This window comes from Suncus etruscus, chromosome 13 (genome assembly GCF_024139225.1).
Source record: "Suncus etruscus isolate mSunEtr1 chromosome 13, mSunEtr1.pri.cur, whole genome shotgun sequence".
Lineage (NCBI taxonomy): Eukaryota > Metazoa > Chordata > Mammalia > Eulipotyphla > Soricidae > Suncus > Suncus etruscus.
In genome coordinates, this window is record NC_064860.1 from 38,510,385 (window position 1) to 38,535,776 (window position 25,392).

At 38.1% G+C, this 25,392-nt stretch overlaps 1 protein-coding gene across 1 annotated transcript in view; it reads right to left on the reverse strand.

Annotated features, from left to right (window-relative positions):
* The window catches only part of GRAMD1C (GRAM domain containing 1C), a 92,245-nt gene that overhangs the window by 55,753 nt on the left and 11,100 nt on the right, over positions 1 to 25,392 (reverse strand). The window contains exons 3-5 of the mRNA XM_049785771.1: positions 12,774 to 12,858; positions 3,997 to 4,100; positions 2,720 to 2,815 (exon numbers count right to left, since the gene is read on the reverse strand). Coding sequence (XP_049641728.1) covers positions 2,720 to 2,815; positions 3,997 to 4,100; positions 12,774 to 12,858 — 285 coding nt within the window. The remainder of the gene's footprint in view (positions 1 to 2,719; positions 2,816 to 3,996; positions 4,101 to 12,773; positions 12,859 to 25,392) is intronic.

Here is a 25,392-nt window from a genome sequence, read left to right on the forward strand (position 1 = left end):
AGGCACTGAGCTTGGATTATCCGGGGTAGGCCGCATGCATGCAAGGTAAAGGCCCTAAGCACTATGCTGTTACTCTGGCCCCCAGAACACCTATTTAATAAACAAGGAGAGCTTTATCTAAATATTCTACCATTGCTATATCACTGGCCCAAGACTAAATTTATTTTAGCTTTTTATTATTGAAAGCTGTTGGCGGAACACAAAAATAGTATCTACATCAGAGGTGAGGTAGCATGATGGGCAGACAAACCACAGTGACCTAAAAAAGGTGACGGAAGCAAAGAATAATAGAAATTAGTCCACATGTTCAGTGTATCAGAGCACAAGTGGGTAGCCAGTACCCTCATTCCCAAGGGTAATCAGGCATATGAAATCATTGCAAGAACAGGGTAAGAGGCATGTGTCAGAATGGAGGAGGGCACGTGGAGGTAAGATGCAGTGAATATCAGAGTGCAAGCATGGGGAAAAGTGTGACCACATCCAAAGGAGCCAACATAGTCATGCCTGATTCATAGCAGGTAAGCAACACTGTGTGACAGAGACCAAAGGGTGGTTTCATGCTGAGCTGTTGAGCATGTCAGGATGAGGCAAGAAACCACACAGGACAGGCAGCAGAAATGACAGTGAGTAAATGACCTTCCAGTGGCTGGAGTGAACAGTCACAGGGGAAAAGGAATGCAAAAAAGATGTCTGGCTGAGGTTCTCAGTCCAAGCAGGATGTGAACTTGTATGTGAGGATTGCAACTCTGTGCTAGCTTCTTGAAGTATGGGTCAAATCTTGATATGAAATCATATAACTGAATGTGCAGTTACATAAAAATTAACTGATTTATTATCAATAAAAGTTTCACTTGCTCACCTCTTTCTAGAACTATATACCAGTACCATGTGAAAATTTCTTGGGTCATGTAGAATAAATTAACCCAGGTTCTACCCCCAGCACTGCATATCGTCCTCTGAGCACAGCTGGGTGAGCTCAACCATTCCTGTCCCCCACAAAACACCCCAAAACTGCTTGGACCAAAAGGGACACTAAAGGGAAAGCTTACTAAGAAGCCCTGATCATGGTGAGGTTAGCAGCAGTCTGACCCTCAGTGTCAGAAACCAGGTCAAGGACCGCAGGAATAGTAGATTGGGTAGAGTGCTTGCCTTGTATACAGTCAACCTGGTTTTGATCCCTGGCATCACATAGGACCAATCAGCACCTCCAAGAGTAATTCCTGAGCACAAAGCCAGGAGTATGCCGTGAATACTGATAGGTGGGCTCCATCCCCCCAAAACAGAAACAAAGGAAAAAAATTATTAAACAATGAATTATAAATCTGAGTAAGTCAAGACTTATGAGATCATATTCATATGAGAAAATAAAAATTGGTTTAATGAGGAGTTGCATATTTATGTAGTTTCAAAGTAGCTTTACAAAAGAAATCTTTTAGAAAAGAAATAGCTAACTTTACAGTAAAGTTTGGCAGACACCACCTTTAGTCAAGTGACCAAAATGAGAATCAGCAGAAAAAGTAGAAATCAAAATCAGGTGCTATCTGATAGCATGCAATGGAAAAACTAGAGCATCATATCCGTGGGACTTCTGCCAAAATTGCATAACTACACTTAATCACAAGGAAATATCAGATAAACACAAATGAGGGATGGCCTACGAAATAACTGGCTTGTAATCTTTAAAAGTCTGAAGGACATAAAAGTCAATGAAAGACTTTTCATTGTGCTGTTCCAGAACAAGGATATTACAGAGCATCTGACAACTAAATATGATATATATTTCTGGACTATCTATTTTCAAAATAGAAAATTATCAAAAAGGGATTGAGCTTTGAATGAGGTAATGATAAGTCTTGACTTCTTCATTTTGATGTTTTTATATTGTGGTTATGTAGAAATATGTCTGCTGAAAATAAGAGTAACTGGGATAATATCTTGGATATCTGGCCAACACCTGGGGCTTCAGTGATACCTCCTCTCAAATACTTTAGACAGAATAAAACTCTATGCTCTTCTCTTGGAATACACTTTAGGAATGAGATTGTTAAAAAATAAAAATTTGAAGTGCATTTTATTTTATTTTATTTTATTTTATTTTTTTGTGGTTTTTGGGTCACACCCGGCAGTGCTCAGGGGTTATTTCTGGCTCCAGGCTCAGAAATTGCTCCTGGCAGGCACGGGGGACCATATGGGGTGCCGGGATTTGAACCGATGACCTCCTGCATGAAAGGCAAACGCCTTACCTCCATGCTATCTCTCCAGCCCCATTGAAGTGCATTTTAAATAAATATAATAAGAGTAGGAAATATCAATACATTGAATGATTCAATGTCCTAAGAATATTTCTATAGGAGCCAGAGAGCTAGCATGGAGGTAGGGTGTTTGCCTTGCATGCAAAAGGACGGTGGTTCGAATCCCGGCATCCCATATGGTCCCTCAAGCCTGCCAGGAGTGATATCTGAGTGTAAAGCCAGGAGTAAACCCTGAGTGCTGCCGGATGTGACCCAAAAACCAATATATATATATATATATATATATATATATATATATATATATATATATTTCTATTGTTTATCTCTCCATTTTTCTTTCAGTTCCTTTTTTATTCTTCCTCTTCTTTCTCTTCATTCCCTCCCATACTTCTTTTTGCTTTTTAACTTTTTTGACCTTTTTCAGCATTATTTCTATTGTAATGAGACAAAGGTAGAAAAGTGCTCACCTTTTCACTTTCTGTAACAACCTGAATAGCATTTGGGATGAGTCGAGCAGTTTTCTCCTTGGTCATGAAGGTTATTTTCTTTAAAGCAATGGAAATCTAAACACACAAAAGAATAAAAAAAAATTGCAAAATGAGTTTTTCAGAAATAAACACAACAGCAAATACCAAATGTTACAGCAGTATGATTAAAAAATTCAGTTAAAAAACCTCAAGGAAGGCACAGGGTAGCCTTCTCTGAGAAAGTAAAGGTGAGTAGTCAGGCAATCTTCCTTTTGGTATTTGCAGGTTTTAAGGGTAATTTGTGGTTGACATGTAGAAAGGTACACAGTTTCATGTTCCACAGAAACACACATCCACAAAACAAATTCAGTCTGTCAAAAAGATGTCTCAAACCAAAATTATACATTAGAGCTTTTCTCCATTTGAATAAGTATACAAACAGCATTTAATATATTAAGAAAAACATATTCCTTTTCGTCCCCAAACTATGACTTAGCTAAGGTATTATTATTATTATTATTATTTATTATTATTATTATTTGGAATTAACCCACACAATGCTCAGGAGATACAGAAGCCCCTCCTGGTCATTCTAAGGCAATCTGGCTTATTTGAGGACCCCAGGACCCAGAGGTGCATAGTGTCCAACAATCAAAACAGTGTTGGGAACATGCTAGGTATAAGCCTTACTCCTGTATCATACTTAATGAATTTGCAAAAGGTCTTTAAGTTAATAACTTAATCCTGCAGATGAATTTCTCAGCATTGCTGGGTATCTTCCATGCAAACAGAAAGGTATATATGTTACCAATACACAACATAGCTTTTCTCTTTTTTTTAATTATTTTTTATTTATTTATTTTTTAACTTTTCTCTTAAAAGAGAAAAAGAAAAATATACACTTATACAAAGTACAAAGATACAAAATATAAATATACTTACCCCTACACAAATACAGATATAAAAATATATCTCAATTTACAATGAAGTCTAAAGTACATTCTTTTTTTTTTTTTTTTTTTTTTTTTTTGGTTTTTGGGTCACACCAGGCAGTGCTCAGGGGTTATTCCTGGCTCCAGGCTCAGAAATTGCTCCTGGCAGGCACGGGGGACCATATGGGACGCCGGGATTCGAACCGATGACCTCCTGAATGAAAGGCAAACGCTTTACCTCCATGCTATCTCTCCGGCCCCTAAAGTACATTCTTAGGAGGACTATACACATTTCTCTCTTTTTAATTACTCTTTATGAATAGATCAAATAAAAATCTCTCTTACCGTGGTTTCCCATCTGAAGATGTTGCTATAGAAACACAGCCAGTTTTCTGAAAGGTATAGTCGTCCCTGAAGCAAAATGTCCCTCTGAAGAGCACAAGCATAATCTAACACAAAAGGAACAGCTTATTCATAAAATCTGGCAACTTAATACATTTTATACTACTCTAAAACAGAAATTGTTACTGTTCACTCCTTCATACACTTTAGGCAACAAACATCAGATATTTTTCTAGGTACAATGATTACCAGAGATAGACCTTACCCTCATAGAGCACACTCTAGAGGGGAAGGAATACAATAAATCCAAAAAATATTAGTGTACTGACCAAAGTGCAATAAAAGTATCAGAGCATATAACAAGAGGTATCCAGGTTGGGGAGAGGAAGAAGTGGAAGGGTTGAGAAAATATCAGGAGGGACCTGGTCAGAGTGATAGCACAGCAGGTAGTGTGTTTGCCTTGCATGAGGCCCACCTGGGTTTGATCCCTGGCATCCCATTTGGTTCCTAGAGTCCCTTCAGGAGTGATTCCTAAGCACAGAACAGGAGTAATCCCTGAATGCTGCCAGGTGTGCCAAAATCAAACAAATTAAAAAGAAATCAGGAATTTTTTTTTCTAGAGAAATTATACAGCTGGGCCAGAGCAAAAGCACAGCAGGTAGGGCATTTGCTTTGCATATGTCTGACCCAGGATCAATTCCTGGCATCCCATATGGTCCCTCACACCAGCCAGGAGTAATTTCTGAGCACAAAGCCAGGAGTAACACCTGAGCACCACTGGGTGTGGCACACGCACAAAAAAACCAATTATACAGCTATTTAAAATCAATTAAGGATCAGCTGGACTGTGAAGTAACAACATGCACCAAAGTCTTACAAAAGAAAGAAATCTAGACATTTGGTCAAAAATTAAGGAAGAAAGACAGATCTCTGGCCTGGAGAAGCTAGACCATGTACAGGGGTTATAATTTAGCTAGATCATCACATCACAAGTGATGGCAAAGTGGAATATAGGAGATATCGGTTATGAGTTTTAAGTGAAAATTTCATGATCCTTGTGTATTATTTTGAATCACTTTATTCATGTTATAAGAATGAATTTAGTTCAGTCAGTAGGAAACCCAAGAGAAAGTTGAAGGTGTCTCCAACCAAGAGATGTTCATATAAGGAGAAAGAATAGATTTATAAATATTTAAGATGGGACTACATTAAACCAAGAAGCTTCTGCACCTTGAAGGAAGGTAACTCAGATACAAAGACTACACATGGAATTAGAATTAGAATTATTGGCTATTCACCCAATACCCATCTGATAAGGATTAATAGCTAAGATATATAAGGCATTTGTGGAACTTAACAAGGAAGAAAACATCTAATGATACAATTAAAATGGGGAGTAGAGGTGATCAGAAATTTCCTCAAGGAAGAAATAAAGTTGGCCAAAAGGCACATGAAATATGCACAGAACCATTAATCATCAAGGAGGTACCAATCAAAATAATAATGAAATATAACCTCACACCTCATACATCAAAAAGAACAAGAACAACCATGCTGGCACAAATGAGAGAAGAAAGGGCCTCTCATTCACTGCTTGGGCCTCTCATTCATTCCTTTGCCTCTCATCCACTGCTTGTGGAAATGTCAACTGGTTTAGCTTTATTGGAACCAATGTGGATATTCCTTTAAAAAAAAATGGGAGTGGAGAGATAGCATGGAGGTAAGGCATTTGCCTTTCATGCAGAAGGTCATTGGTTCAAATCCCGGCATCCCATATGGTTCCCCCCCCCCACCCCCCCACCCCCGAGCCTGTCAGGAGCGATTTCTGGTGTGGAGCCAGGAGTAATCCCTGAGTGCTGCTGGGTGTGACCCCAAAAAAACAAAAACAAAAACAAAAAATCAAGCTCCTAGCAATATTGCTCCTGGGTCTATACCCTTGGGACCCAAAATCATAATGCTGAAAAGACCTTGGCATTTTTATGTTCATTGTCACACATTCACAATAGCCAGAATCTGGAAACTTAAGTGCCCAAGAATAGATGGTACATCTACACAACAGAACACTATGCAGCCATTAGGAAAAATGAAGTCATAAAATTTGTTTATACATGGATGGCTATGAAGAGTATTCTGCTGAGCAAAATGAATCAGAGGGAGAAGGATAGATATAGTTTATACTTATTTGCGTGAGAGATATGTGTGTGTCTAAGGTAAATAGTAATGTTAAATTATCAATAATAAAAGCTATAGAAGACTACTGTGAGGTGATTTGTGTGACTGATGCATTTAAAAGTATATAAAATGTTGAAAAATTAAGGGGAAATGCGTAGTTATAAACCTTAAAAAATTTAAATTTGGCCAAATTAAATTTCTAAGCAAATATGAAAACTGAGTAAATGAACAGTCTTTCACAATACTTCTCTAAGTAAAACAAAACTGAGATGCTACCTAACCAAAAATCCTGTAAATAATTAAGCAGCCTGAGATACTCATTTACTAAAATGCACCTTTAAGCAAGCAATAAATTAAAGGTCATCTTTAGGGGTTCAGAAATGTTTATCTAAATCACTGAAACATTTATAAATTCACTGTTGCTCAAATTTCATATTAAGAATAACTGACTTAACAAATCACAGATTAGTAGGCCCTTTCCTCATAGTTTCTAAATAAATAGACCTGAGTTGGGGTGAACAATTTGCATGCCTAACAAACCTAGTGATACCAACATTACTAGTCTGTGGGTCATTCCGTGAAAGTCACTGCATTATTATGCATTAGGTATATTCCCAGCTACTATGATCAACAAGAATGTTTTAATTGAAGATAATTGTATGTAGATTGGCAGAGTATATTCAAATGGTTTTCAAAGTTTTCCTAAGACAGGTTATAATTTGTAACAAATTATAACACAATAAAATAGATTTTCAATATAATAGCTCTCTACCCCTATGCCTTATACAAGAAATAGAAAACTAAATTTCAAAGAATCACAAGAGAATTTTTCATTTATAGGGACAGGGACTGAGCTATGCCCAGCTGTGCCTTGGTCTTATTAATGACCCTGCACTCAGTGATCACTGCTAAAGGGACTCTGGGGATCATATATGGTACTGAGGATCAAATCTAGGGGATCAAATCCAGGTCAGCTACCTTCATTGCAAGTGCCCTACCCACTGTACTGTCTCTTCGGGTCTCCATTTTATTTGAAGGAAGGGGAATACTTTATGTCTTTGTCTTTTTTAATTTCCATGAAGGTAAAGGAGTACTTTACAATACTACTTAAGCATTTCAGTTCTACCTGATTTAAGTTTTATTCATAATATGATTCATTTTTTTTTTTTTTTGGTTTTTGGGCCACACCCGGCGGTGCTCAAGGGTTACTCCTGGCTGTCTGCTCAGAAATAGCTCCTGGCAGGCACGGGGGACCATATGGGACACCGGGATTCGAACCAACCACCTTTGGTCCTGGATCAGCTGCTTGCAAGGCGAACGCCGCTGTGCTATCTCTCCAGGCCAATTCATTTTATTTCTAAAATATTTTTGTTTTTTAAGCACTCAGAAAGCTTTTTCCAGTTGCAAATTATTTGAGTGCATCACCCACATTCAGATTTGTGGGTTAACCACCTAAATTTTAAAAAGCTAAGATCTGGGACTGAAGATATAGCATATAGATAGGGAACTTGATTTTCATGCAGCTGACCCAGGGTCAAAGCCTGACACCACACATGATCATGAGTCCTGCCAGAAGTGATCCTTGAGTGCAGAGCCAGGGGGTAAGCCCTGAGAACCAACAGGTATGAACTCTAAATTAAAAAAGGAAATAAAAGAAAGATCTATCATTTAAAATAAAGATGGAAAAAAATCAAATAGGGGGCTGCTTGGCAATCAGTCTCAGGATTTCATAAAAGAAAATACTTGGAGAGACAAGATATGATCTGGAAAGGAGTTAACCTGGGGCCAGCAAGATAAGCCAGTGGCCAGCAGCACATCCCCTACATATAGCATGACCCCCAAGCAACACTGGGTGTAGCCTTGACTGGGTTCAAGAATTGAACTGCCTAATCAGATAGTTAGGAGAAGCATTGAGCTTTGAAAAAGAATTATGAGGACAGAAAGATAGTATAGGGGTTCAGACGCTGCAAACAGTCCCCTGAAGCACCTGCCAGAAGTGATCCTTGAATACAAAGTCAGGTGTAAGCACAGCTGGGTGTGACCCCAAAACAAAGCAAAACTAAACAGCAACAAAAATAAGCTATACTGCCAAGACAAGCCTCCAGATTAAAGATGCCAGTTTAACTCAAAGGTTGACCCCAACAGCAGACAATTCAGCAGAAACAAAGACATTGAGAAGACTAATTAGAGACCACCACAGAGCAAAGTCTTTTCCCACAGCAATGCCTAGCAAATGATTCACAAGAACACAGAAAGCTCCAAATCAAGGCAACTTGGGGAAAGAGATATAAATGGTTATCACTCTTTGCCCCTACCTCTCTGAAGAAGCCCACATTATCTCTTAAATCATTTATCTTTAATATATATTTTTTACTCCACTATGTCTTCTCCTGAAATTCTTTCTACAAGATTGAAAAACCTTGGGACCCAGAAGCAGATTAAAGCTGGTTTCTCTCTCTCTCTCTCTCTCTCTCTCTCTCTCTCTCTCTCTCTCTCTCTCTCTCTCTCTCTCTCTCTCTCTCTCTCTGTCTCTCTCTCTCTGTCTCTGTCTCTCTCTCACCTCTCTCTCTCCTCTCTCTCTCCTTTCTCTCCTCTCTTCTCTCTCTCTCTCAATACCCTTTTTGAATTATATTACTTAAACACTGTGGTTTACATAATTGCTCACAATACATTTGCGTCTGCCATTCCATACTCCAACACCAATCCCACCTCTAGTGTAAAATTCCCTGGATTCCAAGCCTGCCTTCTTGGTAGGCATAAAATAATTTATTTTACATTGCTTGTTTATAACTAAGTGGTAATTAAATTAATTTTTTAAAACCACAGCAAGAGGGGGCTGGAGAGATGGCATGGAGGTAGGGCATTTGCCTTATGTGCAGAAGGATGATGGTTCGAATCCCAACATCCCATAAGGTCCCCAAAGCCTGCCAGGAGCGATTTCTGAGCATAGAGCTGGGAGTAACCTCTGAGCACTGCAGGGTGTGACCCAAAACCAAAAAAAAAAAAAAAAAAGCACAGCAAGAAAAATTTGTCAAAATTATTATATCTAGCAAAGGGGGTCACTAAGTCATAGTCTGAGATTTAGTAAACTATTTGTTGCTAACTGATCACTGTTACTGGCTTTGTTAACTTTAGATGGCTTTTATACTACTTTGACATCTAATTTGGTGATTAGGGTCTGGGCACTCCCTTTCCCCCAAAGAATGTCTCAGTTTTCAGTTGTGAGGCAGGTGTACCATGATTCTCCACAGTTTGTTGACATCTCTTTTGAGAATAAAATAAGTCCATGAAGCTGGCCCCTAAGCCAGTTGTGGCCTAGCTTTTTTTTTTTTCTTGCAAAGAGCATAGCCTGACCTCTGTCTAGGAACTAAAGCTCCTAAAAAATTTGGATGTTAGGGACCAACTTCCATTACAGACTTATCAAATGAGTCTTTGGTTCACTTTATATTTAAATGCCTTAAGAGGTATTAGCGAAGCCAAGTTTCCACACTATAGAAACTAAGGCAAAAAAAAAATTTTGTGTGTGAGGGGCCATACTCGGTGACGCTCAGGGGTTACTCCTGGTTATGCACTCAGAAATCGCACCTGGCTTGGGGGACCATGTGGGACGCCGGGGGATCGAACCGAAGTCCGTCCGAGGTTAGGATGGGCAAGGCAAACGCCCTACTGCTTGGGCCATGGCTCCAGTCTGACTTTTGTTTTTACTATCCCTGACTTCCCTTTGTGCTCACCCCAACAGAAACAACAATGTTTATATAAAATTGCTTCATCCATTTTATAATTTATTATTAATTGCTAGAAAATTAGACATTAACCAAGCAACACAGGTCACTGATATGTTTAATAACATAAACTTACTAGTTTTTTTTAAGATCTAAATGTTCCCAACTCTTTTCTTTTTCCATTTGCTTATATAAAATCATACCCAACAATGCTGGGTACAATGAGAATGGGTGGGCATGAAGTACTGGGGACTGAATCCAGGGCATCACACATAAAAGATAAGTACTCTACCATTTAAGCCACAGACCCAATGTCTTGAATCCCTAGACTTAGTTTAACAACTATAACATAACACAGAAAGACTAAAAATGATCATTAGAACATATAACAATGGACAAGAACTAAGTGCTGAACACAGATAAAGTGATAAGCACAGTACCCTTTTATTAACAATAGTGCAAACCATAGTGTCTAAAGGGGATTAAGTATGTGTGTATGTCTGTATGTGTGTGTGTATGTGTGTGTGTGTGTGTGAGAGAGAGAGAGAGAGAGAGAGAGAGAGGAAGAGAGAGAGAGAAAAGTAAACTGGTGAATGGTGATTTACATTGTAAGACTGAAACCCAACCATGAATAACTTTGTGATCATGATGTTTAAATAAATGGAGGAAAAAAATAACATAAGATACAATAGGGAAATCCAAATCAAGACAACAATGAGATTATCACCTTACACCAATAAGGATGGCACATATAAAAAATATTGAAAACAATATGTGTTGGCAAGGATGTGGTGGGACAGGAATTCTCATCCACTGCTGGTGGTAATGTTGCCTGGTCTAATCCCTATGGAGAACAGTATAAAGGGTTCATAGTAAACAAAAAATTGATCTGTCATAAGACCCAGCAATCCCACTTTTGAAATCTATATCCTCCAGACAGAAAAACACTGATCCAAAAGAATGTTTGCATACCACTATTCACTGCAGCACTCAGTACATCTTGGAATCAACCTAGATGTCCAACAACAGATGAGTAGGTCATGAAGATGTGTACATATATATATACACTGGAATACTATAGTGCTGTAAAGAATGATAAGTTCACTGCAACATGGATGGAACTGGAAGATATATTAAATGAAGTAAACCAGAGAAAGTAGAAATACAGAATGATATAACTTATATGTGGTATTTAGAATAACTGCAGGAAGAAATGCAGTGGTTTAAATAAGAGTCGTCTAGAATAATCTTGGCTCCAGAATATAGAGAAGGAAAGAAACTGAGAGGAGGATAAACACAAATATGGGATGACAGGGACCAAGAGATCTCAGGTGCATTGGTGGTATTAAGAAAAGACAGAACTAAATATCCAAGTTGAATATATAGAGTCAACAACAATGAAATCATGAAACTCAAACTTTAACAATCAAAACTTAAAATGGGGGCCTGTTATGCTGGCAGGCTGGGAGCAGGGGTGGTGGCAGGGGATATACTCTGGGAACACTGGTAGAGGGAAGTTGACATTGGTAGTGGGATTGAAACACTGAATGCTTGAAACCAAACTATGGAGAACTTTGTAAATCACAGTGGTTTCAATAAAAAATTAAAAACCAAGCAAACAAAAAACAACCATGGTTGGGGAAGGGCAGTAAAGCAAATGCCCAACTCACTATATTATTGCTCTGACCCCTCTGTCTTTTTTTTTGTCTTTTATCTTCCCTTTGGCAGCTGTCTCATATCAGCCCATGCATGCTGTATACTTAAAGTAGGAAAACTCTAGTTTGCATACTGACCAAATATCTTTAAAATAAAAATAATAACACATATATTAAGAAATCACTTTCTAAACAAAATGAATACTGTTTTTCTCTGAAAGTCCATTCAAAAATATGCATCTTTAAGTTGCAGAAATAACAAGACAATTGTCCTATAAAATTTTATAAAACAAAAATTCACCATACTTGGGGCCAGAAAGACAGTACAGCAGGTAGGGTGTTTGTCTTACATGTGGCCAAACAGGGTTCAGTCCCCAGCATCCCATATGGTCACCATTTCTGCCAGGGGTAATTCCTGAGTGCAGAGCTAGGAGTAACCCCTGAGCACCTTTGGGTATGGCCCGAAAAACAAAAATAAAAAAATTATTTTCACTGTACTCTGTTAAGTGTTCCCTTTTTCTGGGAAAGGTAATATACATTGAATATCAAATGTTTTCCTACAGCACTATATAAAACTATATATAAAATGTGCCAGAATAAACAATGACAAGTTATTCACCTTAGTTTCCTTTTGCTTTTGCTTTGTGTTCATAATCATTAAGATTCAGGGCTTTTTTTATGACTCTGTGCTCAGGGATCACTCCTAGTAGTGCTCAGATCACTATATATGGTGCCAAGAATTTGAACTGAGGTCAGTTGCATGCAAGTCAAGTACCTTACCTATTATAACTATCTCTCCAGCTCTAGACCCATTTTCTTTGCAATACTTAATACAAATCAGAAATGGCTCCTCCCCTTCAAATTATAACTTAGTCTTACGTTATCTAATTCTAAGTGATAAGATACTGCTTATATTGAAAAATATTTTCTGTGGGGCCAGAGCGATAGCACAATGGTAGGGCATTTGCCTTGCACGCGGCTGCCCAGAATGGACCGAGGTTCGATCCCCAAATGTTCTATATGGTCCCCCGAGCCAGGAGCAATTTCTGAGCGCATGGCCAGGAGTAATCCCTGAGCATCACTGGGTATGGCCCAAAAAACAAATTAACAAAAATTTCTGTATAGCACAAAGGCTAAAGAGTTCTACAAATACAATACTCATCATATCTACTTTTACAATAATATAGTATAAGAGTTTTGTTTGCAATGTCATTTCCTATTGTATTTTTACCTGCTATAAGTTTTTCTGTATTAGGCAGATGTGTGAACTGTTTTTTGTATTCCTCATTTCTGTCTTTATAGGTGCAACTTGAAATCTGCAAAAATAAAAAGGTTAAATATATAATTATAAACTTCATTAGATAAAATAAATTATAATGCTTTAGAAGATAAATTTTAGGGATGTGTGGCATGGGATAAATGTTAAATGTTAAAATAATCTTATTTCAATACACATTGTATTTATATTAAAAATAAATATATATGAACCACATTATATAAATAAAATTTTTATATATTTATATAAATATATTTTATATAAATAAGCATTTTAAACAGCAAAAAGATAAAAAAAAGATACTTGTAACATGATAGAGTGAGGAGTTTGGCAATGGTTTTCTACAAAAGCTAGTTAATATCTGCAAAGAAAAATCAAATAAATACATTTTATAAAAATAAACCTGTTTTAACACCAAAAGAATGAAAAAAGATATTTGTAACATGATGGAGTGAGGAGTTTGGCAAAGGTTTTCTACAAAAGCAAATATATAGTTTCAAAGAAAAATGTCAAAAGCAATTATCTCAAATAACTGGAAGTTTTTCAGAGGCAGAAATAAACTGAGTATTTGTTAATGAAAATACATTTAACTTAGGAACAGTTCTGGGAAACACTTTTCTACCAGGTATAGTCAGTGCTATAGTTCCAGGAGGGTGGATCATGAAAGTGAGCAGCTATGTTAGAGGATGCTGAGCTGATTCTGAATGAAGGACAGAAAAGCTATGCCTAGATGCAAAAAAAGAAAATTTTGTTTGATTTTGGTTTTGGTTTTGGTTTTTGGGCCATACTTGGCTTTGCTCAGGGGTTTCTTCTGACTCTGCACTCAGGAAAAACTTCTGTTGGAAATTCTGGAGTTATTCAGAAGTGTGTTACAGTTCTAAACAGGAGCAAGAAACAAGCAGAATGTCAGATAAGCAAGATCTTCTGTCAGAAACAGAAACATCTCGGAGAAGAAACAGCCCTACATGACTTAAATTAGTTCTTCCATGTATTCCTAGCTGAACACAGACTCCATTCATGTGTAGCCAACATTAAAGAGTCTTCAAACTATTCACTCATTCCTGACAGGAAACACAAGAAGTCATAGGGAAAAATAAAATTGGGAAAACTTGAAAAATGGCCTGAATGTTCAGGCTAGAAACAAGTGTTGACAAGAATATGGAGAAAGGGGGGCTGGAGAGATAGCATGGAGGTAAGGCGTTTGCCTTTCATGCAGGAGGTCATCAGTTCGAATCCCGGCGTCCCATATGGTCCCCCGTGCCTAACAGGAGCAATTTCTGAGTATGGAGCCAGGAATAACCCCTGAGCAGTGCCGTTTGTGACCCAAAAACAAAACAAAACAAAAAAAAAAGAATATGGAGAAAGGAATTCTCAAAAACTGTTGGTGGGAACATAAGATGATATAGGGAATAACCAAAAAAATTTAAAAAATATAACCACCATGTGATACATCAATCCCACTTGGTATTTATCTGAAGAATATGAAAATAACTTGAAAAGATACATGTATTCCTATGCTCACTGCAGCATTATTCACAATAGTCTAAACTGTAGTCAAAATAGCAATCTATGTGCCTGTTGACAGAAAACTGGATAAAGAAATGTGGCACTGGGGCTGGAGAGAAAGCATGGAGGTAAGGCATTTGCCTTTCATGCAGAAGGTCATTTGTTCAAATCCCGGCATCCCATATGGTCCCCCGAGCCTGCCAGGAGCGATTTTTGAGCGTGAAGCCAGGAGTAACCCCTGGAGCACTGCCAGGTATGATCCAAAAACCAAAAAAAAAAAAAAAAAGAAAGAAAGAAATGTGGCATATATGCTCAATGAACTACTCAATTATAGAAAAAAAATCTTATGTTAGACTTGAGTTAATTATACAAAGCAGAGAGAGAAGAGAAAGTAAAACATCAACTGTTTTTACCTTTCTATGGAATATACATAAACAATGCAAATAAAATTATAAAACACAATAAAAATGATTCATAGGCTCTCTGGACAAAATATTGATTCTCAGAGGGAAATAAAAGGCAGGTAAACAGAATGGGTAGAAGAAGTAAATTTTAGAATATTAAAGGCAGGGCTGAAGAGATAGCATGAGGTTGTACATTTGCCTTGCATGCAGAAGGACGGTGGTTCGAATACTGGCATCCCATATGGTCCCCTGTGCCTGCCAGGAGCGATTTCTGAGCATAGAGCCAGGAGTAACCCCTGAGCGCGGCCGGGTATGACCCAAAAACAAAACAAACAAATAAATAAATAAAAATAAAATAGAGTATTGAAGGGTACTAGAACTTTGGTAGTGGATGTGGCATAGTACATACATTTATGTAAAGTGAGGGACTATTTTTTTAAATATTAAACTATCATTAATCTCTTATAATCAGTAAAAAAATTTAGCCAGAAGCTGCAGTGCTTAGGACATACTACTATCTCCTTGCTCAGGGATCAGGCCAGGATCAACCACCAGTAGCAGCATGCAAAGCTTAATCCTTAACCCCTGTACTATCTCTTTGGTAAAAAATATCTAAAGATAAGGCTGGAGCAGTAGGGCATTTGCCTTGCACGCAGCTGACCCAGTAAAGTCCTGAGTTCGATTCCTAGCATTCCATAAGGTTCCCTGAGCCTGCCAGGAGTGGTTTCTAACCACAGAGCCAGGAGTAACCTCTGAGCACCGCACCGGGTGTGGCCCAACAAAGGGAAGAAAAAAAAATCTAAAGACAGACTATGCAAACAACTACTATAAGATTTAAGTGGTTGGGCCGGAGAGAGAGCATGGAGGTAAGGCGTTTGCCTTGCATTCGGAAGGATGGTGGTTTGAATCCCAGCATCCCATATGCCCCCCCACCACCACCAAGCCTGCCGGGGGTGATTTCTGAATGGAGAGCCAGGAGTAACCCGAGTGCCGCCGGGTGTGACCCAAAATCAAAAAAAAAAAAAAAAAAAAAGATTTAAGTGGTTATAGTTACAAGATAAAACAAACTTTGATACAAGAGAAATTACTAGAGAATAAGACTTCCATAATAACAAGAGGTATATATATATATATATATATATATATATATATATATATATATATATATATAAAACAAAAGACAATATGAACTTTTTAAATGATTTTTTAAATGTTTTTTAAATGTTCTTTAAAATCCCCTGGAAAATAACTCCACCAGTACTTTTGTGTTTCCCTCTCTCACCAGGAACCCCAGATTTCCGAGAAGATCGGAATCACTTGGGCATATGTGAAACACCAGGGGAAAAGCTGCTTGTCCTGGGCGCTCCCTAAGGCACTGAGGCCTTTCTCACTGGGAGCAACAGCAGAAATATCTGATCCCCACAGCATCTGCAGCAACAAAAGAATCTAATCATGACCTTGCATATACCATGCAAGAGCTTTAAGCCACTGAGCCATCTTCTGGGCCCCTTGATCCACTTTCCCCTTTGTTGCTGTGGCTACAATGATCAGAGGTCACACCCCATTTGATTGAGGTGGATGCTCACATTAGGTTGTGATGCTCACTGGAGGTTCACACACTTTATTTTTTTAGTCACGGAGTTTGCACAAATTCTCACTGGGGCTGCATTACTTGTGATGTGATTGAGTGATTGCACATATTTAGTTGTAGGATTCAGCAGGGATCATATATATATATATACATATATATGTGTATATATATAAATACCTTAGAAAGAAAGGGAGAAGAGAAAAGGAAAAAAAGTAAAGAGAAGAGTAGAAAAGAAAAAAGAAGAAGAAAAAATAAAAAAGAAAGTAGTGAGAAGAGAGGAGAGAATAGCAAGGGAATGCTAGTTTGCTTGAATGTGTTCAAAGAATAGAGCCTGTAGTTTAAGTCTGTACGTCTCAGTTACTGCTTCGGTGGTCTGACTGGTCACGTGCTTCAATTCCTAAAAGAAGGTGTAACCTAGAGATAAAGTGTATGTTAAAGAGTTTTCTCGGGGCCATCTCGTAGTGCAAGCTAGGTATGGTATCTCGTGTGGTATCCCGTGCTGCCATCTTAGTTTGTCCGCCATTTGTATCCAAGGACGCCTGAAGAAAGCTGAAGGAAGTCGCCGGGGGTGGAGCAAAGCTGTTCGCTAGTCTCACCATTTTTATTGCAGTGTCTTTTTTATTGTTAAGCTATAAGTAAAATTACTTTTACTAGTAAACTCCCTTATCAGATACTTGATTGGCAAATCTATTCTCATTATGTCAGTTGACTTTTCTTTTTCTTCACAAACTGGTTGAAATGCAACAAGTTCTACAGCTGACCCTTGAACAGCATCAGTTTGAACTTGCAGGTCCACTCACATATGGATTTTCCCCCCAGCCTCAAGTTTTGCATTCATGGATTTAACCAGTCTTTGATGTCAGTTAGTTGAATCAATAATTGAACTCTTCACAAATATGTACAGCTAACTGTAAGTTAAATGTGGATTTTCAACTATGCATGTAGCTGATGCCTCTAATCTCCAATTGTTCAAGGGTCAATTGTAATAATGAGGTACAATTTGTAAATTTTTCTATCACCATTTGAGCTTTTGATGTCATATCTAATAAAGATCATATCTAATCTAAAGATTAAAAATATTTAAATGTGGGGCCGGCAAGGTGGCGCTAGAGGTAAGGTGTCTGCCTTGCAAGCGCCAGCCAAGGAAGGACCATGGTTCAATCCCCCGGCGTCCCATATGGTCCCCCCAAAGCCAGGGGCAATTTCTGAGCGCTTAGCCAGGAGTAAACCCCTGAGCATCAAACGGGTGTGGCCTGAAAAAATAAAACAAACAAACAAACAAAAATATTTAAATGTATATTTTCTTCTAAGAGTCCTACAATTTAAACTCTTACATCAAGGCATATGATGTACTTTGCACAGTCTTTTACATAGTATGAAGAAAAGTTCTGATTTATTCATGTGAATATATAGATGCTCCAACATTGATTGTTCAAAAGGCTTTTTCCCATTAATATTTCTCCCATTACATTGTTTTAGCACCCTTGTCAAAATCAATTGAAGATTTAAGTCCACTAGTAGAGGGTTCACCTCTGGACTCCCAACTTTACTGTGTTAATTTTCATGTTTTGACTACTGTAGTTCTATTTTTTGTGTGTGTGGTTTTTGGGTCACACTCGGCAGTGCTCAGGGGTTATTTCTGGCTCCACGCTCAGAAATTGCTCCTGGCAGGCACAGGGGACCATATGGGATGCTGGGATTCGAACCAATGACCTCCTGCATGAAAGGCAAACGCCTTACCTCCATGCTATGTCTCCAGCCCCAGTTCTATTATTATTATTATTATTATTATTATTTTAAAGAATACTGTAGTTCGGGGCCGGAGAGATAGCATGGAGGTAAGGCGTTTGCCTTTCATGCAGGAGATCATCGGTTCGAATCCTGGCGTCCCATATCATGCCTGCCAGGAGCAATTTCTGAGCCTGGAGCCAGGAATAACCCCTGAGCACTGCTGGGTGTGACCCAAAAACCAAAAAAAAAAAAAAAAAAAAAAAGAATACTGTAGTTCTGTAGTAAGTTTCGAAATTGGAGCTGGCCGTCTTTCAACTTTGCTCTATTTTTTGTTCGCTCTATTTTTTGTTGTTATTGTCCTTTTGAGTGTGGGGAGGCAACACTCAGTGACAACAAAGGCATATTTATGGCTCTATGCTCAGGGATTACTCCTGATAGTCTCAGAGGATCATTCAGGTAGACAAATGCAAGACAAGCACCCTACAACTATATTATTTCTCCAGCCCCAAATTTTATTATTTTTATAGATTGACTTAAATAATAGGAGTTACTTGCATTACCATATGGATTTAAAATAGTTGTACATTTTCACAAAAAGTTATTTTAAATTTTGATGTGGATGACACTGATTTGGTAGATCAGCTTGGGAAGCTTTATTATTCTGACAATAATAAATCTTCTAATTTAAAAATTAGAATAAGGATGACTTTCCACTTATTTTTTATCAATTTCTCTCACCTATACCCCCTGAGCACTACTTGAGAAGCATATTTCTCCAAAATTTCTTTCAATGAGGTCGAGTTTTCAGTGCTCAAATATCATGCTTCACTAGTTAAATTATCCCTAAGTATTTTATTTATTTGGTTCTACTGCAATTGGGATTTTTGTTTTCAGATTTCTCATAGCCTGATATAAGTTTTCAATCAATTTTGCTTTTAGTCATACAAAATGATTTAGAAAAAAATCCCACAATTTTTGGGTAAAGAGTTTTTGAAAAATTTGTGTTGATTCTTCTTCAATTATTCTTTGTTAGAACCAGCCAGTGAAGCCCTTTTTGTAAGACTTTTTGGGGGAAAGAAATTGGGCCACACGCAATGAAGTTCAGGGGTTACTCCTGGCTATGTGCTCAGAAATTGCTCCTGGCTTGGGGGACCATATGGGACACGGGGGATTGAACCGTGATCCGTCCTAGGCTAGCACAGGCAAGGCAGATGCCTTACCATTTGCGCCACCACTCCAGCCCCTGTAAGTTTGTTTGTTTTTTTTTTTCCCGTTTGTAAAAATTGTTAACTTGGTCTGGTATTTTTTGTTTTAACTAATTAAATCTGTCCTTTATAGGTTTCCTATAAACCTAAAATCTAGGTTTCCTAAGGTATTATTACAAATACAATAAATTAGCTAAAATGTAAATACTGAATATAAATATAAAGTACCTTGGAACTTACAATGAGATAAATCATATAATTGGTCATCCCCAAACAAATATAGAGAAATTGAATTTAATAACAGCATTAAACTAAACATGCAGCTATCAGATGAACAGCAATTGCCCAACTAGGAACATTTCCCAGAGAAGACAACTTGTCATAGAAACTTGTTCATGGATGTTTATAGCAGTTTCTTCCATTGTAGCCAAAAACTGAAAACAATTTATATATTCTTCAATGGAGGAAAGGTTAAACTAATGTAGATCCATGGTTTAGACTTAGCATAGAATTACTAAGCATTAAAAAAAAAAAAGGAAATAAAGGGGCCAGAGAGAAAACACAGCGGTAGGGCGTTTGCCTTGCACACAGCTGATTCAGGACGAAGGGTGGATAGAATCTCTGCGTGATATGATCCCCCGAACCTGCCAGGAGCGACTTCTGAGCAGAGAGCCAGGAGTAACCCCTGAGTGTTGCCAGGTGTGACCCCAAACAAACAAACAAACAAAAATGGAAATAGAAATCAAAGAGCTAGAGCCAGAGCGGTGGCACGTAGTGGTAAGGCATCTGCCTTGCCGGGACTAGCCTAGGACAGACCCGCAGTTAAATTCCCTGGCGTCAATATGGTCCCCCAAGTCAGGAGAGATTTCCGAGCACATAATCAGGAGTAATCCCTGAGCATCACCACGTGTGCCCCCCGCAAAAAAAAATTCAGAGATAATAGTGGGCAAGGTGCTTGCATTGTATACAATCTACCCAGGTTCAAACCTGGTACTACATCTGATCTTCAAGGTCCCACCAGGAATGATCCCTGAGACAGAGCCAGTAGTAAGCTGGGCGTGACCCCACCCCAATTTTTTAAGTTAAAAAAATTTTAAGAAAAATCCTTGGCACATAAAACAAAATAGATCTCCAAAGAATTAGAAATGAAAACAGTGTATATAATAGAAAACACACTAAATGAATCTATTTCTGTAATATTTTTGAAATAACAACTAGTAAAGTGAAATAGGTTAGTAATTATAGGGGCCAGCGCGGTAGTGCAGCAGTAGGATGTTTGCCCTGCACACAGCTGATCCAGGACAGACTTTAGTTCGATCCCAACGTCCCATATGGTCCCCCAAGCCAGGTGCGATTTCTGAACGCATAGCCAGGAGTAACCCCTGAGCATCACTGGGTGTGGCCCAAAATAACCCCCCCAAAAAAGATTAATAATTATAATGCTCTAGTGGGATGCAGTGATCAAAGAAATGTGACCATATCGATAAAAAGGAAATAGTCTTTATCTTAATTTTATTGATAACAATATGCTAATTGTGATTCTGTACTCGAGATTTACAACATAACCATGAAGTAAAATGTTTAATGTGTACTAGGGGTTGGAGCAATAGTACAGTGATTAGAGCACTTAATTTGCATGCAGCCAAACCAGTTCAATTCCCCAAAATCCCATACAATCTTTGGAGTACTGCCAAGGGGATCTGTGATCCCTAAGGACAGAGTCAGAAGTAAGTCCTGAGTAATACCACATGTGGTAATGACTATTTTAATACCTTTAAAACCATTTGAAAATCTAAATTATCTCAAACTAAAAGTTAAAAGTAAAGGAGAAAAAAGTTGTTAGAAAGGGAAATATTTTAAATAATTTTAAGGCAAATTCATAGGACAGCATTCTATTCCCTTTATGATTTTTCCTTCAACAATCAATAGCATATTTTACTGCATTTTAATCTCATTAGATAAATCATGAAATAGCATTTACTTATTGATCATAGTGTGACTTGAGTAACAGACACTAACTTTCTGACGCAGTTCATAGAATCAGTGTTGTTTGGTGATTATTGTTGTTTGGGGGGGGGGGATTGGGTTTAGTGCTATACCTGGGGATGTTCAGGGGTTACTCCTGGCTCTGCATTCAGAAATTACTACTTGCAGGCTTGGAGAGGGGTGGAGAGGGAGTTATATGGAACATTGAATGCTGGAGAGGAGATCAAACCTGGGTTGGCCTTGCGTTATCTCTTCAGCCCCAGGGATGAGAGTTTTTAAGCTCACATCTTAAAACATAGCTCACATATTTAAAATGTAGATAAAAAAATACAGAGCATAATTTTCCATAGCTTAGATTTAATTATTACATACTATTTAAATTTCTCATTGCCTTTCAGTCTCAATAGGACATGCTTAGAATAAAGTAAATCTTAACAATTCAATAATCCGTTACTATTTTAGTTATTTTCTACATGTTGCATGTTAACTTACTGATAGAGTACTTTCTTTGCAGTTATGGTATTTTTCCAAAATAATTTTCCATGTTATGTGATTATCTTTAAAGAACTTAGAACTTTTTTGTTTTGTTTTGTTTTGTTTTTGGACCACACCCGGTGACGCTCAGGGGTTACTCCTGGCTATGAGCTCAGAAATCGCTCCTGATTCGGGGGACCATATGGGATGCTAGGGGATTGAACTGAAGTCGATCCTAGGTTAGTATTAGTGTATGTAAGGCAAATGCCCTACTACTTGCGCCACAGCTCCAGCCCCCAAAAACTTTATTTTTAATAAAACAAAAATTCTCTTCTTTAGTCCCTACATTACAGTGGACAATGACAAATAAAACTTTACAAAAAAGATTAGGATAATAGTCTAGATCCTGTTTCTACAATAAGATTTTTGTCCTTACAAAATTTATCTTTAGCAGATTCCATCTTGTAAATGTCACAGGCTGTTCCTTTAGCAGATTCCATCTTGTAAATGTCACAGGCTGTTCTCAGGTCTCACCTTGCTCACCTATAACCATAGGGCACTCTGTCCTAAGACTTCTTACAGTTGCCTTTGAGGCTATTACATTTCCTAAGATTTTCTTTGATCCTCTCAGTTCCTATTGCTGTTGCCTGCTCTACCACATTAAGTTCTAAACATTGCAGAATTTTCTTCTCTGTCCATAATCACATTTGGTCTCTAGAAATCTTTCTTACATTGTTGATATTCAAAGACTTCCCAAATCACTTATACCTTTTTTTTTTTTTTGGTTTTTAGGCCACACTCAGAGGCGGTCAGAGGTTACTCATGGCTCTGCATTCAGAAATCATTCCCGGCAGGCTCAGGGAACCATATGAGATGCCAGGTATCAAACCTGGGTCTGTCCCAGGTTGGCAGCATGTAAGGCAAACACCCTACTGCTGTGCTATCGCTCTGGGCCCTCACTTCTACCTTCATTTTATGTCTGCTGAGACTCAAATTATATACCTAATAGCTTAACAGCCATTTCTACTTGTATATTAAGTATTCGTCTCCAACTTAAAAACAAAAACATGGGGCTGGAGCAGAGCCACAGCAGTTAAGGTATTTGCCTTGCAAACATCTGACCTAGGACAGACTACAGTTTGATCCCCAGAGTCCCATATGGTCCCCCAAGCCAGGAGTGATTTCTGAGCGCATAGCCAGGAGTAACCCCTGAGTGTCACCGGGTATGGCCCCAAAATAAAAATAAAAATCTTACTTGGTTTGTCAACTCCCTCCACAACCCAAACTTATCCCTCTCCCAGTGTTTCTCTTTTCCAAATTTATAGGTTTCTCACCTTCTGTGAACTCCATAATGCTGACCAATAGTAGCCTAGAAATAATCATCCTCAATCTTTCTCATTTTTTTTTACTTATAATATCTCATCCTATTGACAAGTTGTGTGTTGAAAGCCAATCTCATTTCTATCTCAATTCTGCCTCGTTCCTTTATTAGAACACTGCCTATACTTACTCTTCCTTCTCTTTTGTGTACTTTTACGTCCTTCAGCCCCACATCTCAAATGGCACCTCCTTTGCCTTACATGAGGTAAACCAGGGATTAACCTCTGGTACCACATATGGTCCCTGAACATGGTCAGGAGTGATCCTTGAGCACAGAGTCACAAAAAAGACTTGAATACTGCTTGGTGTGGCCCCAAAACAAAACAAAAACATAAGGCAACTCAAAAAGCCTGATCTATTGTATGATTCCATTTAGTTGCCATCAATAAAAAATTAATTTACTTTTTTTATTTGGAAAATCCAAATGCTGTCACTATTTAGAAAAATTTAACAGGTTTATTTTGTATTTTAAAAGCTGAACTAGGACGGGAGAGAGCACAGCAGTAGGACATTTGCCTTGCATGCCACCAACCTGGGACAGACCCAAATTCGATCCCTGGCATCCCATGTGGTCCCTGAACACTGAGCCTGCCAGGAGCAATTTCTGAGTGCAGAGCCAAGAGTAATCTCTGAGCACCAACGGATGTGGCCCAAAAGCCAATCAATCAATAAATAAAGTTTTATAAAAAAATTAAAAGCTGAACTACTGAAACTTGTTTTCTGAAACATTCTGACATGTATGAATGCTTTATGTCTCCTCATTTATCTTAAAATTTTACACACAAATGAAAATGGAAGGACTGCCAATACCTAGTGTTTCTGTTTGTCTGGTTTTGGCTTTGGGGATACACTAACAGTGCTTCAAGCTTACTCTTAACTCTGTGCTCAGGGATCACACCTAGTAAGAGTCAGGGCAACATATAGGATGCCAATAACAAATCCAGTTCAGTTAAATGTAAAGCAAGTAACCTAACTATCACTCTGGCCTCCCAATACCTGATCTGTGATTTTTATTTTTTATTTTTTTATTTTTACTTTTTAGGCTATACCCTGTGACACTCAGAGGTTACTCCTGGCTGTGTGCTCAGAATTTGCTCCTGACTTGGGGGGACCATATGGGACTCCAGAGGAATAGAACCAAGGTCTGTCCTAGATTGACCATGTGCAAAGCAAACACCCTACTGCTATGCTATCGCTCCAGCCCATCTCATTTTTTTTTTACTTGTAATCATATAGTTAGGTTTCTTTCTTTGATCAGGAATGGGGGTGAAGCCAGTGGAGGTGAGGAGATTCTAACATTCAGAACTACCAATCAGAGGAGAAGAGAAAAATCTATTAAATTTTTTTTTACAAATAAAATGTTTCTCATCATAGTGGATTCTTAAGCACATTCTCCACATATGCAGTATGCTAGCTGGATTAGTTGAGCATAACTGTCCCATGTTCCAGGCACCTTCAAAAAGGCCAGCCAAACAGGCCTCACCTGAAAAAAACATAGTTTCCCCATACTATATTTCTGTAAATAACAGCACACACACACACACACACACACACACACACACACACACACACCAATTTGTTGCTAGAGTGCATACTGAGTATGTGGGAGGCCCAGGTTTAATCCCCACACCATATGGTCTCCTGAGCAAGGTGTTATTTCAGGTATGGGCCAAAAACCAAACATAAAAAAAGGGTTGTGTTTTTTTTCCTAGTCTTACTTTCACAGAAGTATAATTCTGCCAGGGTCATGGTATTACAAAGAGTTCTCAATTCTAATTTGTATGCATCCAAAGCATCATCTTCTACCCCAGAGTGGCAATTAAAGCTGTAGTAACTGAGACTAATAAATTCCTCTGGGCTGTTACTTCATCAGCTCATGTGCTTACAACTCAGTTCCCTCTTCTCTTTTAGTCCTTAGAGTTTTCTCTTGCTATTTTGTGGGCCCAGTCAAGTATTTTGAAAAACGTTTGTGATGTTTCAACCATTCTTTCTAAAGGTACTCTCTAACAAAAAATTAAATAGGCCTCACTCCATATTGCCAGAAATAATAGCTCTTATTCCTTATCCTTAAACCTAAGGGTATCTTTCTTCCACACAATATCTCTGGTCAAACTTATTTTATTGAAGAAATATTTCAATCCAACAGAAATTAGAATTTTTTAAATCAATTTTCAAAAGAAAAATCTGAAATAAACATAGGCATGTTGAAGAAAACATTATATAATTACTGAAAACCTTTAAAGTTGCTAACTTATATTACAATAATGTAATTGTAATTATGCTGCACATAGAAAATT